General features: G+C 58.5%; 1 protein-coding gene across 3 annotated transcripts; it reads right to left on the reverse strand.

Annotated features, from left to right (window-relative positions):
* On the reverse strand, nt 1–14,868 carry ARHGEF19 (Rho guanine nucleotide exchange factor 19). 3 transcript variants are annotated; one of them, XR_005786667.1, is made up of 16 exons: nt 14,648–14,811; nt 10,441–10,884; nt 9,742–10,023; nt 9,469–9,580; nt 9,316–9,392; nt 8,768–9,030; nt 7,822–7,982; nt 7,564–7,716; nt 7,135–7,264; nt 6,925–6,999; nt 6,672–6,761; nt 6,333–6,493; nt 4,223–4,381; nt 3,831–3,910; nt 2,613–2,908; nt 1–11 (listed from the first exon to the last, which is right to left on the reverse strand). XR_005786667.1 is itself a non-coding variant. In XM_040462352.1 (16 exons), the coding sequence occupies exons 2-16, from the start codon at nt 10,853–10,855 to the stop codon at nt 2,224–2,226; spliced, it is 2,421 nt and encodes an 806-aa protein (XP_040318286.1). In that variant the 5' UTR covers nt 10,856–10,884; nt 14,648–14,811; the 3' UTR covers nt 1,825–2,223. The 3 variants fall into 3 exon arrangements, 2 of the variants coding, with proteins under 2 accessions (XP_040318286.1, XP_040318301.1); XM_040462352.1 differs by lacking the exon at nt 1–11 and adding an exon at nt 1,825–2,381 and having other exon boundaries at nt 2,804–2,908; XM_040462367.1 differs by lacking the exons at nt 1–11; nt 2,613–2,908 and having other exon boundaries at nt 3,866–3,982; nt 14,648–14,868.
* Nucleotides 14,869–17,778: the final 2,910 nt, after the last annotated feature.

Consider the following 17,778-nt stretch of genomic DNA (forward strand, 5'->3'; position numbering starts at 1 on the left):
CCCTACACCACCTCATGTTAGAAAGTCATCCCCCAAATCTTCTTCATGGCTCTGAGCTTCTCCCCATCTGCCCACGTTTGTCTTCTAGGACCACCCTGGCTCATAGTTTCTTTGCCCCACGGCCTCCTTTTGAGGGATGAGGAGGCTCTCGTCCCCCGATGTGTGCTTACATCTCCAAGCTCATTCCCAGGTGCTTCTCTCTCGGGTGATTTGGGTTTCCATGAACATTGGCCTCCCCAGCAGCTACCACTCCTGTGCAGGAGCCATCAAACTCCACTTGGGAATCCATGGGGTTCCAGGAAAGATAACTCCCCAACCTGGCTCCAGGGACAAAACACATGACCTAAGCTAGGTCTGTCAACACACACCACCCCCCTGGCCACTGTGATCAGCCTAGAGGCAGCCACATGATCCAAGCTGGTCTCATCAAAAAGCATCCCAGGACTTTGACTTGGAACGCTGGGACAAAGACAATTTCCTCCTCCCGTGTTGGATGTGAATGAAGAAGCTCCTGGAAGCCTTAGGATGAAAACAATACCAAGGACCGCAGAGTAGAAAAAAGGAAAGAGCTGGGTCCTCAGTGACATCAAACCTTGCCTGAAGCCCAACCTGCCTATAGACTTCTTAGTTATGAGAACTGTGGTAGGCTGAGAAATGGTCCCCTAAGAGGTTATCTACATCCTAATCCCTGGATCTTATGAATGTTATCTTATATGATAAACAAGGGGGCGTGGAATAGATTTTTTTTTAATGTTTATTTATTTCTGAGAGAGAGAGAGAGAGAGAGAGAGCAGGGGAGAGGCAGAGAGAGAGGATCCAAAGTGGGCTCTGTGCTTACAGCAGAGAGCCCAATGCAGTCTTAAACTCAGGAACCGTGAGATCACGACCTGAACTCAAGTCAGATGCTTAATCAACCGAGTCACCAAGGTGCCCCACAAGGTGGGGGATAGATTTTTCAGGTGGGATTTGAGTTAAGGATTATGAGATAGATTATCTGGGCGGACCCCAACGCAATCACATGTATCCTTATACTTGGGAGGCAGAGGGAGATGTGACAGAAACACACAGAGGAGAAGGCAATGTGACCACAGAGGCAGAGACTGGAGTGATGTGGCCACAAGCCAAGGAAAGCTGGTACCCACCAGAGCTGGAACAGACAAGGGACAATTCTCCCCTGGAGCACACACCCACTGCAGGACAGGGGACAGCCCTGCCAACACCTGGATTTTGGTCCAATGACACCAACTTCAGATCTCTAGCCTCCAGAACAGTCAGAGCATAAATTTCTGTTGTTTTAAGTCACCTAACTTGTGATCATTTGTTACAGAAAGCTATAAGAAACAAACACAAGAACTAATAAATTTTCTTTAATCTCTAAGCCTATTTGAATCTGAAATTTTGTCAATTGCAGTCAAAAGTAGTCTAATTCACCACAGCCCTGCTGTCACCCTCCTCTGGTTAAGAGGTGAACTCTATGGGGGCTCCTGGGTGGCTCAGTTGGTTAAGCACCTGACTTTGGCTCAGGTCATGATCTCACAGTCCGTGGGTTCGAGCCCCGTGTCGGGCTCTGGGCTGACAGCTCGGAGCCTGCAGCCTGCTTCGGATTCTGTGTCCCCCTCTCTCTCTGCCTCTCCCCCATTCGCGCTCTGTTTCTCTCTGTCTCTCAAAAATGAATAAATGTTAAATTTTTTTTTTTTTTAAAGATGTGAACTCTATGGAAAGACAAATCCCCACTGAGAGGCAGCCAGAGACCCCCCCTGACCTTTAGTTGGGGAAGTGGGGCAACGGGTGGGGATGGGGGGCAGCATCAGACAGCTCACAGACTCCAAGCAAAGGCATCATGGGCGTTTATTTACAGAAAAGCCACAGCAACCAGGGCCCATGCAGGCTGTGGCCAGAAGATCCCAGATAATATATACATATATACATACAAGTCCCAGCACCCAACAGCACCAGAGCCAGGCCCCTGCCAGAGGGACTAAGAGTCTGGCAGGGTGAAGGGAGGGGGCCCCAAGTCCTTGCCATATGTCACCTGTGCAGTCCCTATGCCGGGGGAAGAAACCGGCATTGGCCCCAAAGCGTGGACTTTCAGGAACGTGAAGACAGGCTATACTCTCGATGCCAGGCCAAGGCGCAGCCGCGATGGCCTGGGGCACGGGACACAACAGGCCCCTCCAGACCTGTCCAGGAGCCGGGCATGATGTCCCAGGCCGCGGCTGCCCATCACACGGAGGGTTCCCCCACTTTGCTGGTGGCGCTTGTGATCCGCTTATTCTCCCGGAGGTTTCGAAGGCGGGCACTGAGGCTGCTGATCTCTTCCACGTAGGCCTGGGGCACCCACCCCTTCTCACCATCTGCCAGGCGGACCCCCTCCAGCCAGCCTACAGGCACACAGGCCAGGAGCAGCATCCGTGAGTGGCATCGAAGGGACACCAGGGCCAGGTCTGCAAGGGAACGCCTAGGCCCTGATGCAAGCCTTGTCTGCACCCCCAGGGCCGAGGTGACATCATCCCAGCATCTCCCAGCTCCAGGAAGGACCCTGCCTCTGGCAGCCTTGCAGATGAACTTCTGACCTGTTTTTCCCGACATCCTCCACGAAGGGTATTTCCCACTCTCCCCCCATCAGTCACTCTAAATCCTACACCTTTATGAGCAGGAAGTTCCTCCTCTTGTCTAACTCGATTCCTGCATGCTGTGGTTGATCAACACTTGCACAAGCTTCTCCTGTGATATCTTAGCCATCTAGCTACCTCCTACCCACCCAAGCCCCATCAGGGAGGCCTTCCCAGGAGGCCCTTCTCACCGTCGCTGGTTTGGGTCCTCACTGCCAGGATGTCAGTCTTTTCCAGGGTCAGCTCATCTGGCTGCAGTGCCTTGTATGTCCTGACACACTGAACCTGGGGGCGGTCTGACAGCCCAGGGGAGAGTGAGGGAGTCCCCAGGGGAATGTAAGAGGGGGCAGGGAGGGGTAGGAGGAAGAAGTAAAGGGGTAGGAGGGTGGCCACTGCGGCTTCATTCTGACTTGAATCCCAGCTCTGCTACCCATGGGCTACTTGACCTTGGGCAAGTTACTTAACATTTCTGAGCCTGTTTTCTCAGATATGGGAGGGGGCACGGGGGAGGGAGGAAGAGTCTACTTAACAGGCTTGTCATGAGGATTAAGTAAAGTAAATGCATATAAAAGCCCCTAATACCAGGCCTGACACATGGCAGGGATGGGTAGAAATGAGTTCCCTTCCACTCCCTTCGTTAGCTCAGCCCTAACTCCCCTGCTCAAAAGCCTTCAATAGCTGCCTGGTATCTGCTCCCTCAAGGTCCTCTGTGATTGGGCAGCACTCTGGCTGACCAGCCTCATTCACACCCCAGAGAGAAGCCTCTACGTCACCCCCCACCCCCTGGCCATGCCGGTTCCTGTCCTCTTTACAACTAGGGCAGAGACGGAGACAGACCCGGGTTCCAGTCTCAGCTCCGCTACCTACTTGGACAGGTCACTCTACCCCTCTGAACCTGTTTTCTAGCTTGTAAAGTGGGTTTCTGTAGGGACGAGATGGGAGGATATAAAAGGCTTTGTCATCTCCAGGGTGCTGCCTGTGCACATGGCTGAGGGGGGGGCGGGGAGAGGAGGTCGGCCTGTCGTGTGTAAAACCCGCCCCTCCTTCAAGGTTCTGCACAGCCGCCCCGACTGTCCCGGGGTCAGCTGATCTCTCTCCCTGCTGGGCCTGCGGGCAACATGGCACCAGGGCTGGAGGAAAGGGAAGGACCCAGCCCCAGGGGATGTGGGCCTAGAAGTGGGTGATGGCGGGGGGGCGGGGGGTGCAGCAGGCTGCTACCTTGGCCTTCGCTGAAGACCTCCTTGTCCTCCTGGGAGCTGGAGGGGCACATGGCCGAGATCCACCGCTGCTTCTCACTTCTAGGGAGGGGGAGGCTGAGCTGTCACAAGGCGCAAAGTGCAATCTCCCAGGGCCAGAGTGGTGAAACAGGGCTGGGAGAATCAGGTATGATGTCCAGACTCAGGACCCACCCCAGGGCCCACCCCACAGCCCTGTCCCCAAGCCTGTGCCCCACCCAGCTCTGAGCCTAAGGACAGAGCAGGCCCAGAAGCCCCCCCCCACCCCATGCCAGCTCCGCCCGTGTCCTGCCTCAGGCTACCGTCCTGCAGCCAGAGGTCAAAGGCCTCATGCCCTCCTAGGGGTCCTCTCTCCCCACACCCAGGCCCACTCACTCCGTCCGGGCCCTCAGCAGGAACTGGTGCTTCGCGTGTTGCCCGTGGAGGAGCTGCAGGAGGAACACGTGGCCGGGGATGCCCTGGAGCTTGAGGCTCAGATCCTTCACCTGGAGCTCGGCCATCTTGGCATGGACGAACACGGCGAATTTCCCTAGCCTGCAGGGCCCGGGGAGGTGAGGTCAGCCTGGCTCATCCCCAGGCTCCCAGCCCCACCCTCAGGACAGGTGAGTTCTGATCCGAAGGAGAACTCCGGCTCCCTCCCCAAGGAAACTTGGCTGTGCAAGACATCACCTCCCTAACAGCCAGCACCGTCCCCACCAGGAACAGGGACCCCGTTCCTGCCGGCTCCCTGACGGAAGTGGAGGTGACAAAAGCCGGTCGCTGCCCCAGGCGAGCTTCCAAGTTCTCTCTGCACCTCTCCCGTGGGTCCCTGTTCTAAAGAGCCCACGGACAGCCACTCGGAGGAGACCCTGCCCCGTTTAGGGTCTGCCTCTCTAACTGGTGTAGAACCTGAACTTTGTCTCTTGTTTGCCCCACTCTATCCCAGCGCTTTGTCCCGCCTGGCCCACAGTGTGGGTTCAACAAACACTTGTGGGAAGAAGGGGCAGGTGGGTGGGTCAAGGATGTCCCACGGATTCCTTCTTCTCAACCCATCTAAACCGAAGTCAGTATGCCTAGCTCCAAACCGGATCGTTTCACTGTTCCCCATTCCGGGGAAATACTCCATCAGGGTGCCCAGGGGGAAACTCAACCGTCATTCGCACCCCTTGCCTCCCTCTCCCTGCCTCTTCCCTCCCTCTCCCTGCACACCCAGCCAGCAGCTCCATCCTAACTCCCTATTGTTCCTGGAATCCATTTACCACAAGTTCCGGTCTCTCCCCTTCCAGTCCATCCCCCAAATTGGCCGGGAGTAAGACGTCACTCATCTGTTTCACTCTCCACACTCCCCATGGCCCTCAGGACGCCCAACCTCTGTACTATGACTTTCAACACCCCAGCTTCCTTCTCCTGCCCTTCCCCTCTACAAACCCAGCCAGAGCAGGCTTCATCATCCCCTGAACACAATCTGCCGTTACGCCTCACTGTGACTTTGCTATATATCCTCCCAAACTCCTCCTCTACCTGGCAAAGTCCTATTTATGCTTCAAAACCCAGCTCAGGTGTCCCTTCCTCTTTGAAGCTTTACTGATTCTCACCCCATGCCAGGGGATGCTTTCCATCAAAACCCTAACCAGGTGGTTATCAGGATGTATTTGAATTGTTCTGAGAGCTCCTGTAAGCAGAAAACAAGTCTCATTCAGCTTTATGTCCCTGGCACCCAAGAGGGCCCGGGAGAGAATAGGGGTTTGGGGACATTTGAACGAATGAGTGAATGAGTGAATGAATGAATCAGGAACGAACCCTGCCCATAGTGCAAGGAGTCCATTCTTCATCGCATGCAGCCTTAAGGCTTACCTCCCTCGGAAAGTCTTCTCACTCATCCCAAACTTACCACTCACAGCTAATGCTGAGCGTTCACCATGTGCCAGGTACTGTGCTATGGCCTTTCCACGTATTATTGCGACACTGAGTCTCCCTACCTGGTAGTCTCTATCTTACAGACGGAAGACAGGATAATACAACGGTTAAGGCCTGGGATCCGACATCAGACGGACCCGGCCTCCTGGCTCCTGCCTTTACTAGCTCCACGACCTTGAGAATAATAAGGGAGCCTACTTTCCAGGGAGATGTTTAAAGAAGTACAGAGAATAATCCACACAGCATGCCTGGCACAGACTCAGCAAATGTTGGCCATCACCATCATGACTCAGGGCGGAGCGGGGGCTCCGGGATCGAGCTCTTAATCTCTGCTCTACTTGGCTTAGGTTCAGAGTAGCGTCCAGTCCTCCACATACAGTCCAGCCCTTGGTTCTTAGGTCTGGAAAATGGAACGGACTTGCCTCACATCTCTGCCTTTCCTGGGGGAGTCTGCAAGGCTCGGGGTGCCTGGGCAGCACAGTCTGACCTGTGGTTGTTGAGCCCAATGGTGGCTGTGGTTGTGAGCCCAATGGTGGGCAAGAAGGGAGCTTGGCTCCAGTCTCCTTCCCCCCACCCTGCCCAGACTCACTCCTTCCGCCGGGAGAGCAGCAAGCAGTCATTGAAGAGGTGCAGGTAGACTGCCTTGCTGGACAGCTTCAGCTTGGCAGGGGGTGCCGCGGGCAGCGGTGCCAGTTCCACCAGCTCCCCGTGCCGAACCAGCCAGCGGGCCTGAGAGATCAGTGGGAAGATCTGGAAGGAAGGAAGAGGCAAGGGGGAGGGCAGGTCAGGCCCAGGACAGCAGGGCAAAGAGCACAGAACAGAGAATGGGAGGGGGTGGGCAGTGATGAACTGGCTCCCAGTGCCCAGGGGGGAAGGGAACAAGAGTTGCCCCTTTGTGGACCCCATCCCCCCAGCTGTGGACACGCACCTTGCCCTCAAAGTGGATCTTCTTGCTCAGGTGGATGAGCTCCTCTGTCCTCTTCATGGACTGCACACTGGCATTGCACTCTTGCACCAGCTGGGGAGGCCGTGGGTGGGTCACCTGCAGCCCCCCCACCCACCCAACCCCGGCTCCCAGAGCCTAGCCTCAGACTCCCTCCTGGGGACCAGCGGCTCTGATGGCGGGGGCTCATTCAGAGATATGCGGGTGTTTGGGGGAGGCCCTCGGGAGCCGAGCTCACCTCCTTGAGCGCATTGAAGGCTTTGGTGGCCACATCTTCATCTTCTGAGCCCTGTGCTGTCCTCTTCAGGATGTTCTGGAGGGTGGGGTCGGTGCGGTGAAGCAGGCCATGACCTCCACCTATAACCCTGCCCACCCGTGGGTACCCGTGGGCTGTGGAGGGCACAGCACCATTTTCCTCACACGGCCCTCGCTGTAGCCCTCTAGGTACCTCCACGAGCATCTTGAGGCGGGTGATCCTCTGAAATGGCAGGATGAGGAAGGAGGTGAGGGGCAGACGCTGACATATGGGAGACTCCTCCAGGCGAGCCAGTATGCCAGGGAACTTGGGATTCTCCAGACTGAAAGATGGGGAGGGGGTTGGAGTCACGGATGGGTTCTTGGTCCCACGAACGGCCAGGATCCATGACCCCAGCCACCACCTTGGTTTTTCAGGTGCCTTCTCAGCACATCCCTCCTGCCTCTGGCGCCTGGATCTAACCTCATCCTCGACAGAGAGGCCTATTCAGGGCCTCCTCCCCTCCCAGGCCACCCTTCCTCACCCAGTCCTCTGTACCCACTCCTGCCTAAGACCCCCCTCTTACCCTCCCTCCCCCCCCTCCCCGCCTCCTCCCCCGCTCTTCCGAGCCTCCCGCCCTACAGCAGGCGCTGGTATGTGCGCTCCTGGTAGGCCTGGTTGGTGACGTAGGGCAGGTAGACTCGGCGGAAGGCTGGGCAGTGGCGCAACACAATGTCGCACACGCTGAAGCGCAGGACATCGGCTTCTAGCCGCTGCTCCAGGTCCTGCAGGAACCTGAGGGGTCCGGCGAGGGGTCAGGGTCAGGGCCAAGGAGAGAGCCCAGACCTGGGCCCCCCCTCCCCCGCCCCCGCCACACCCCTGACCGGACCACTCCCTCACCTCTCGCTGGTGCTCTTGACCTCAGGCAGTTTGGAGAAGAGCCACTGCTTGTCCTGCACCCCTAGACATTCGCTCAGTTCAGCGGAGCCCAAGAAGTGGCCCACGGCCACCGACAGGCTGTGGATGTATGAGGCCTCGGACGTGATCAGCTCGAACTTGGCCTGAGTGTGGGTGGACGCGGGGCTGAAAGAGCCGGAACGGCCCATCCCTGACCTCACTTCCCTCCCGCCCTCCTCCCCCTCCTTGCCCCTTCACCCCCCCACCCCCCGGCTGCGCCGGCCCTGGCCACCACCGCGTTAGACGCCACACCCTCGTGTCCCCGCCCCTTTTCCAGCCCCACCTCCGAATACCTGGGGGCAGGCGGGTTCAGGGGACCCATGGCCAGCCGCGCGCAATTGTTCAAACCCAACCGAAGACCGAGACTGAGCCCCTGGCTCCACCCACTGGGCGGGGCCCTAGTCCTCCAGTGGCCCTGCCCCTCCGCGGGGAGCCCTGCGTTTAGCCCCGCCCCCGGTCCCAGGCCAGCAGAGTCGCTCGCGCACCACGCGTTTTCCCTCCCGAGGGCTCTGCCCCTCCCCTGTCCTCGCTTTCTCGATCCCACCTCAGCCCGCCCGGCCTGACTCCGCCCCTCACCCCACCCCTTCGTCCGGCTGCGGCCCTCGCCTCCCGCCCCGCTCCCAGCCCGCCGGCAGCCAGCCCACCCAGTCAGGTCCCGGCACCCACCTTTCTCATGGACGGTCCCGCCGGCCCCGCCCCCTTGTGGCCCCGCCTTCCCCGCTGAGGCCCCTGCCCACCTCCCGCCGGTCGCAGTCCCACTGGCCGGGTACCCCAGGGCCCCGCCGAGTCCCGGGACCTCGTCCTCCCGGCCCCGCCCCCCGCGGGCCCCAGCACCACCTCCCCGGCGGGCAGCCCCGCCCACCCCGCCCCGCCGACCCCCGGCGCCCACCTCCTGCAGCTTGCAGTCGCGCAGGCTCAGCGTGGCCAGGACACCGCTGCCGCGTACGTCGGGGATGTCCTGCCACAGCGAGAAGGTGGAGCCTCGCGCCGAGCGCTGCGCCCGGAAGGAGCTGCTCGGGGAGAGGTTGGCGCGCGGCGGCCCGGGCCCCTCCTCCGCGCCCTCCGCCTCGTCCCCCGGGCCCTCCTCCTCGCGCTGCTGCCGCCGCAGTTCGCGGGCGCTGGCCACGTCGCTGTATTCCTGGTAGAGGACCGCTGGGCGGGGAGAGGGGCGGGGGAGGGCCGTGGGGCGCCCGCCTGCCCGGCCCGGCTCCTGCCCGGCTCCCCGAGAGCCCGCCTCCCTAAGCGCGCCTTTCGGAAGGTTCGGGCACGCACTCCCTCCCTCCCTCCCTCATCCGTTCCGTCAACGCGGCTGGCGCGCCCCCTGCGTGCCAGCCGCCGCGTGCTTGCTGCTGACATTCATTTCCCTCCCTCTCTCGCAAGATGCCAACCTCCGAACTCCCCCAACCCCCCGGGCCCCCAGCCCTTCCTCCCACGTACTGTTAAGGAGAAACCGGGACTGGCGCCGCTCGCTGGCGCTCCTGGAACCCAGAGCCAGCTCTTCCTGCGCGTCCAGCCTAAGAAAGGGACGGTGTCAGGGCCCTTCTTCGCCTGCACCCCTCCTCGGGCCGAGCTCGAAGTAGGAGATGGTACCTGGGCTCGGGCCAGCCGCTATGGCCGCCGCTCAGCTCAACAGGGGCTGGCATCGCCGCCGTACCGTCCGCCCTCGTCTCTACACCGCGCGACTCCCTTCCGGACACCTTCCCTGGAGAGAGCGAGAGCTGAGGGCGGGTGGCTCCAAGAATGGCGCTGGGCACCTGGGGTGCCATCCTCCAGCTGTCCAGCACCCAGTCTCAGGTGTGGGCCGGGGCCCCTGCTGCATCTGGCTCATGGCCTGCTCTTAGGGCCCAGGGGAGAAGCTGGTACCTTCCCGAGCTGCTCCAGTGCCTGACCCTGGGGTCAGCACCCTGGCTGCTGAATTTCGCCCCAGGCGCAGGGAAGAGTGCAGCCGGGTCATCAGTTCAGAGGCCGAGAAGCGCCTCCGCTCAGGCCCCTCCAGGCCTAACCGGGAGGGCGCAGACAGCTCCAGGGGCCTAGGCTCCTCTGTGCTCAGGGCTTGCTCTGCTGCCTGGCCAGGCTCCAGGAAGACGGCATGGGCCTCAGGGCTGCCAGGGAGCTCTTCACGCTGGTACACCCGCATCTTGCGCCCTGCAGGCAAGTGGGGTGAGAGCACAGGCTGGCATCCATCCACTGGGCGCTCTCTCTACTCCTGCCTGCTGCTACCCTGTGGCCCTGAGCATCTGAAGGACACGCCTCAGGGAAAGGCCAATGTTTTTGCCAGGATGTGGGCCCCCCCCCAAAAAAAATGGGATCAGCAAGAGGGGTAGAGAGAGCACAGTGCCTGACTGCAGTGGGCAAGGGGCCAAGGAGCCCAGGGCAGCCGCTCATTTGCTGTGCAACATCCAACAAGTCACTTGTCCTCCCTGAGCTCCAGTTCCTTCCCTTACCACTAAAACCTACCACTTGTCCTGCCTGTTTGGAGAACTCAGGGGCTTAAGAGTCCCGAAAGAACCACCCAGCCTCTCCCCTATCTGCCCCACTGGGCCACCACCCAGAGTGACTCACAGGCTGACTTCTTCTCTGAGCCGTGGCTGGCCCGGCGCTGTGGCTGTGGGTGCTGGGGACTCCAGGGTCCCTCCAGAGCTGGGGGCTGGGCACTGGGACAGTGTGGCCAGCTGCCAGCCCTGCTGGGCCGCATTCCCCCACTGGTGGAGATCTCGCTGTCTGAGACTCCTGGGGATGGTGGCCATAGCAGCCCTTGGAGAGGAGCAGGGGTCCCCAGGGACCAGCGGCTGCCAGGAGCCTGCAGCTCCTCTGGGCTGACGGGGAAGAGATCCAGACACACAGGGCTCGGGGGCTGCAGGGTGGGCAACTCTGCAAAGGACAGACTCTCCTGCTGGCACACAGCTACTGGGCGGCGGGCAGTGCCGCGTGGCCCGGCCAGGTGGGACTGGAGGGTGGCAGGTGGCCCACAGTCCATTCCTCCTTTGCTCTGCCACCCACCTGGACCTGTAGGGGAAAAGGTGTCAGAGGCGGACTTGGAACTGCAGGGCTGGCCAGCAGGCCACCTTTGTCTTGGAGGCCTGGACAAACCCTTGTGCACCCACATCTGTACCAGCACACTCACACGCCCAACTGCATGGCAATAGCTCCCACTGAAGCTCCTACTCATTTGACACTTACCGAATGGCGGGCCAAGTGCTTTGGATATATTATTGCATTTGCACAACAACCCTGAGCTGATGCTATTATCATCCCCATTTTGTAGGTGAGGAGAGCGAGGCACAGAGGTCCTTTGGTATGTGGTGAAGCCAGGATTCAAAGCCAGGCAGCGTAGCTTCTGAGGCTGCGCTTTTAACCACCTCGCACACTTCCAGCTCTCGCCGACACAGGCTCAGACATACAGGTACCTACGCTGTCACACAAACACACGTATGTTCCATGGACTTGCACACACGCTTTCTTCCAAGGACACGCACGGACATACACACTTTCACAGATACACTCAGACATTTCACGTTCGCAGGCTCTCACATTCACACACTTTTTACCCGACTACATACATTCACACCGACTCTCTGTCTCTCATACACACACACACAGACACACATGCCGACCCATCAGATACTTGTGTATCCACTCGAGCTCTCACTCCTGTTCCATTCACACTCACACACCAGGATCCAGACACAAACACACGGGCCCAGAAGTCCTTGCCTTGGTGTTACCCAACCTCCTCTCCCGTGCCCAGAGTTACAGCCTTCAACGCTGAGTGGTGCCCACACCCTGCCAAGCTGGCTGGGAGGGTCACGGACTGGCAGGCGGGCCACCACCCAGATCAGGCTAGGCCCTCCCAGGAGAAGGGCAGGGAGATGTCCCCGCTCCCCGGCTTGGGGCGAGAGAAGGGGTCCTTCCCTGCCCCAGCCCCCAGCCCCCGGGATCAAGCCAGCTGACCGGGTCCTCTCTGGGCAGGAAGTCATGCCAAGGAGTCCGCCGGAGCCTCGGGACAGGCCTATTGATTGAGGGATCGCGGCCCCCACAGCCCTTCCCCCGTGGCCCTCCTCTGGCTGCCCTCCTGCAGCCCCCTCACCTCTCGAGCCGAGGGCCTCTGCTGATGTTGCTCTGCTCCGGCAGGGGAAGCCCTCTCTCTGCCCAGCTGGCTGGGGGAGATCCCACCCAGACAAAGAGTTTGATTCATCAAACCCTGTGGTGAGGCAAGCGGTAGGGAGGGAGGGAGCAGGCAGCGGGCTGGGCGGGGGCCTACCCTAGCCTGGCCTCACTGTGGGCAGGCGGGGCAGCATGGACCCCCACCCCCCCAGGGGCCCCCTCAGGCCAAAGGAGCAGTGCCCAGCCTGGCAGGGCAGGGAGACCCAGAGGACAGAGACAGAGATAGGGACCCAGAGATACAGAGACCCCTTAGGCAGCATCTCGGAACGGAGACCCCAAAAGACTCAAACCCAGAAAACCACAGACGCCAAGACATTCAGGGACCCAGAGATGGAGACAGAGAGACAGAGACACCGAAAATTTCGCAGACCAGATACTCAGAGAGAGATGAGAAGCACAGAGAAACCCGGGGAGACAGATGAACAAATGTTTCGTGCCCCGCGGGGTTGCCAGTCCAGTGAGGGAGTTGAAACTGAAAACAGTTACAATCTGGGTTGGCAGGGGCCCAGGCAGAGGAACCATCGGCGCTCAACTTGACCTGAGCATTCCAGGAAGGCTTCCTGGAGGAAGTAATGACAAACTGTTCCAGCCGAAATACCCAGGGACCCGGTAAACATAGAGAGGGAGAAAATCTTGACCTGAGAGGAACAGTGACAGTGTCAGTGACCTTGGGAGAGAGGGATGGAAGAGGACCCAGTGGGGGACCACTCTGCACAGGCGCCCAACTGCTCCCCTGCTCTCTTCAGTCCCTGCCTGGGGCGGGGTGGGGCTGCTCCCGAGAGACAGTTACTCCTAAGGGTCCAGGCCCTCCCCACAGGCACAGCTTTAGCTTGTACTTTAAACCTCTGTCCATCTGAGCACATCTCTGTTCCCTCATCTGGTAGATAGGCTAGTCGTGCCAACTTTAAAACACGCATGTGAGGGGCGCCTGGGTGGCTCAGTCGGTTGAGCGTCTGACTTCAGCTCAGGTCATGATCTTGCAGTTTGTGAGTTTGAGCCCCGCGTCAGGCTCTGTGCTGACAGCTCAGAGCCTGGAGCCTGCTTCGAATTCTGTGTCTCCTCTCTCTGCCCCTCCCCTGCTCATGCTCTGTCTCTCTCACTCTCAAAAATGAATAAATGTTAAAAAAATAATAATAAAACACGAATATGAGAATTCGTGATAGCATGTACAATGCAGCTAGCACATAGTGGGAGCTTTGTAGTTGATAGTCATTCTACTGAGTATTGTGATTAGTCTTTCTCTAGTCAGGCAGGTGGCTTGACTGCCCCCATCACACAGATGGGGAAAGTGAGGCAGTGAGGATGAGATCCATCTTCTTTGTAGGAGCATGAGGAATGAGACACGAGACCACTGCCCACCAGAGAGGTCTCTTTCTCTCCAGGAATCTGAAGTCCTCAACATAGAAGTCCTACTTGCTTCTGTAAGGACTCACAGTATTCTATTCCCTTGCATTCTGGGTGAGCCTCTCCACTTGGATTTTGGAAGCTCCTGGAAGGCAGGGAGCACACATCCCCTATACCCTTCTGAGTTACAGGGATAAATGGGCAAAAACATGGAAGCCTTGGGGCAGGAGCACCCGCGTATTAAAGACTTAGAGGAGAAGGCTGGGTGAACGCTGAGGGAAAGGCGGTAGAAGGCTTTCTGGAGAGACAGGCTGGAGGTAGGTCCCTGGGGGAGGAAGTCAGGAGTGAGTCAGCCTCCACCTCTGTCCAGACCAAAGGGCAATGGGAATGACCCTGGGATACCAGGGGATACACAGGCTGAGATACCAGCGCTGTGGCCTTCCAAAGATGTGGCCCACTCAACCTCAGTGCTGGGGGACCAAGGAGGAGTAGAGCTCTGTTCATATTACGTGTAGCTCATCTCTGCTGGTGGCGGGCGGGCCCCCCCCCCCCCCGCCCCCCGGGGGGGCGGAAAAAGCCACAGGAAGAGAACTGGCCCCAAGTAGCAGGGACATTCCGTGCCCCAGACACGATCACAGGATATTCCAGTGCCAACAGTCATTCTGGAACCCACAGGGGAAAGCCACTGCCAGAGTTCAAGCCCAGTGTTGACCCTGACTGGCTGTGTGGCCTTAGGCAAGTCACAGCCTGTTTCTGGGCCTCAAGTGTCCCCATCTGTAAAGTAGCACATAAGGGCCCTCCTGGCTGCCCTCTCTAGGAGACCCGTGTCATCATGAGTGTCTCTGCAGGCAGAGAAGGATGGGCAGGGGCCAGGGAGGGTCCCATCCAGTGGGCACTGCTAATCACACAGACAATAGGCCCACTTGGCAAGGCTGGCAGAGAGGGTCTCTGGATACTACCATGGTCCAGGGAGAGCACCTCTGGCTTCCTGTGCCCGGGTTTTCCCTGCTCCCTCTCTGGTGCCCCTTGTCCCAATGCCCAGAGCAGTAGGGCCCTGCCACAGCCCCTCTGCCCCTCAAGGGACAAAGCCAAGTGGCAGGTCGTGGCTGGAAAGGGGATCTAGGCCAAACGGGCTGTGGAGCCCCAGGAGGCCATAAGTGGGTGGGAGCCAGGATCAGAGACCAGGCAAGCAGCACAAAGGACTCACTCTGGAACGACTGACGGGAGGGGTGGGGCTGCAGGCAGCAGGGTGGGGCCCTACCTCAGCCAGGGAGCTCCGTCCAGCCTCCGACACGGTCCAGGGCTCCAGACCACCTGGGGGCTCTGGGGTTGTAGCCGGGTCCTCAGGGGGCGATGTCGGCATGGCCCCCGAGCCGGGCAGTGCAAGCTCCTGGGTATTGTGTGGGGCGGGGAGGGGGGAGGCGAAGGCGGAGGGAACCTCGCAGGCGGGCAGACGGCTGTCTCAACGTGCCTGCTCCCCGCCCCCCTTCCTCAGAACCGGTTTGGCCAGTCTGGGGTACTAGAGGGGGGCTGGAACAATAGGAGTCCTATGCCCCGGAGAGGCTCCGAAGGACCCCAGACCGATGTCCTAAAGATGGGGGAAGCACTGCTTTTCCTCCTGGGAAACATGTCACCCCCTTTTCTGGAGCTTCCCAAACGTGAGACACGCCGGGAGTGGAGGGGCTTCACAGAGAACCTCCCGAGCCTTGGACTCCTCAGGGACCCTGAGAACTCTGCAGCTCCCCCTCTGCTGACCCTCTCTGAGCTGGCTACCGCATCTATAAAATGGGAATGCTCATCTCTAGGGCGGGGAGATGGAAATCGTGAAAGTTTGGTGACATGATACATCCAGGACCATCCTGGCCGGCCCTTCCAGCATCACTGCTCTCATGAATGACCCATCCACCCCGGCTGCCTGGAATGACCCACCTTTGCCATTTCCAATGGCCTCCTCCACCAGGAAGCCTTCCCAGACTCTAGTCCACACCAAATGAGCCCTCAATAAACCAACAGCCCAAGTAGAACCAGCCTCCAGTAAGGAGGGCCTACTCTACGGCCAGCTGCTTTCTTCCTAATACTCTCTGCCATTCATTTAAGCACTCGGTAGTTGCCAGGCACATAGTAGTAATATGAATACGTACACAAATACCAATACTCGTGTTGCTAATAACTTACTGTCCACTATGTGCCAGGCACTGTTCCGAGCACTTCACACACTGATTTACATGTTCCCTCCCTATCCAAAAGTAGAGCGCTCCTGTGAAATCTTTCCTAAGCCAAAACGACGTGCAGCGAAGAAGCAATCGTCATTCATTTATTTGGAAAAATGTTTTTAGCACTTCCATACCCCCCAAAAATAACCTCTCTTGGGTTTTTCTGATACTTTAGGACATATCTTGCTAACAGATGCACAAAATAGATGGAGATAAAGCACAAAGCTCGGGTGGCTTGATAATGACATGCTGAGGGTCGCACCAGGGCAAAGCTTGGTGGGGCCAGGCTCTCTGCTCGGGGGGTCGCTGCGTGCCAAATGCTATTTTCCCTTTTCACCTTTTTCCGTAAAAGCAAAAACGTTATTTGGATTTCTTCCGGTTAGCAAAAACACGTAGTAATACAGATCTTCGGGGAAAGCCAAGTCACAGAGCTGCAGACTTTTGAAAAGTTTCATTTAATCTCTGCCACGACCCTATGAGGTCGATACTGTTACTGCTCCCGCTATCACATGAGGACAGGAGGCTTGTACGGGTTAAATCAGGGGAGGTATCACATTAAATGCGTTAAATCTCTCGTTGGCTCTATGAAGTCTCTATTTTACAGATATGAAACTGAGGTTCAAGGGATGAATAACTTGCCCAAGGTCGTGCAGCCAATAGGTGTCAGAACTAATATTCAAACCCAGGTCTCTGACCCAACCACCAACCTGAGTCCTTAACAAAGGAGTGCATCACCAGGCTTTGGGGGAGGATCTGGCGAAAAGTGTGCAAACATCCGTGGGGAGGTGTCTCAGCTCTCCCTACTAAACCCTTTACTCTTAGTCGTACACTGCAGGCCTCCGTGAGCATAATGGGCAGGTGTCCTGGGCCCAGATCCCAACGAACTCTCCCCCACCAACTGGTGACCATTCAATACCGAGTGATTAGGGTCCCTCCACTCCCTTGGCCTCCAGAACATCCCGACATAGTGAAGACACACTACACAGTGTGTGCGGGAACCAGGCGTCTATGGGGAGGTGCGGGAACCAGGCGTCTATGGGGAGGTGGCACGCTGGGGGGCAGAGAGAGGTTTATTGCCCGCATTGAACACAGAGCAGGAGACGGGGACAGGGAGAGGAAGGCAATGCAGGACTAACGGTCTCCCTAGAGATATCCCAGGCCAACCTTGGGGCCGCTGGCCAAGGTACTGCCCAAGACCCCAGCCGGAAGCAGAGGACCCCAAATGGAAGGAAGCATCTGGGGAATCCACGTTTTTGGAAGTCCCCTCCCCACTCGCCCCTGTTCCTGGGCTCTGGGGACAGAGCCCCTGCTGCACAGGACAGAAAGCATGGTGGCTTGGTCAGGGTGAATAGGCGGGCCTTCGAGAGCAGAGGGGACGCAGGTGGGGAGAATGTAATAGAAGGGGCGTGGCGTGGGCGGGGTTTGGTGAGGGGCGGGGCCAGGCAGAAACCGTAGGGACTCCCGGCCAATTCTCTCTCCAGGAGAGGCCAAACCAGAGGGCGGAGCAAGAGGGGGCGGAGCTAAGGTCTGAGGGCGGGTCGAGGGGGAGGGCAGGCTCAGAGGGGGGAGGAGCCAGGATCCGTTAGCAGCGCGGACCGAAAGCAGCGACTCCCGGTCGTCCGCAGGCTCCTGCTCCGCCGGATAGCGCTTCGCGCTTTACCTTGGCAACCAGGGCGGCTGGCACGTCGGGCTCGAGCCAGGCGAGGAGGCGCACGGAGAACACCGCATGCTGGGGGGAGGGGGAGCCAAAGAGAGAATGAGTCCCTTAGCTAGCTGAACGTATAAGTGCAGGGCACCATTCTGAGGGTTTCCCGGGTATTAATTCATTCAATCCTCCAAGCAACACCAGGAGGGGAGTACAATTACTGTTCCCGTTTTACAGGTGAAGAAACTGAAGCATAAAGCAGTTATCATTTGCCCAAAGACACAGGTATAACACTAGGGACCTGATGGAGAGGCAGGGCTGGAGGAAGGATCCTGAGCAAAGCTGGAGGGGTCAGGCCTCCTCGCCTTCGTCCAGCTCTGTTGCCTAAAGATAATAGTAGTCGTGCTAATTGCTGCAATGTGCTGGGCGCTGTGCAAATGCGTGACACCGAATCTTCACTACGACCCTCTAGATTCTATTCTATAGCATAGCCCCGTTTACAGCTGGTCGGGTCTGTCCGATACACAAATACCT

The sequence above is a fragment of the Herpailurus yagouaroundi genome, unplaced genomic scaffold, assembly GCF_014898765.1.
Source record: "Herpailurus yagouaroundi ecotype Mexico unplaced genomic scaffold, PumYag 77, whole genome shotgun sequence".
NCBI lineage: Eukaryota > Metazoa > Chordata > Mammalia > Carnivora > Felidae > Herpailurus > Herpailurus yagouaroundi.

Excerpts from the sequence above, each read along its gene's own strand:
- ARHGEF19 (XM_040462352.1), bottom strand. The coding sequence starts at position 10,855 with ATGGACTGTGGGCCACCTGCCACCCTCCAGTCCCACCTGGCCGGGCCA. Across the intron at positions 7,000-7,134 it reads GCCTCAAGATGCTCGTGGAG|AACATCCTGAAGAGGACAGC; the intron begins GTACCTAGAGGG and ends CCCACCCTCCAG. Across the intron at positions 2,382-2,803 it reads GAGGACCCAAACCAGCGACG|GCTGGCTGGAGGGGGTCCGC; the intron begins GTGAGAAGGGCC and ends GTGTGCCTGTAG.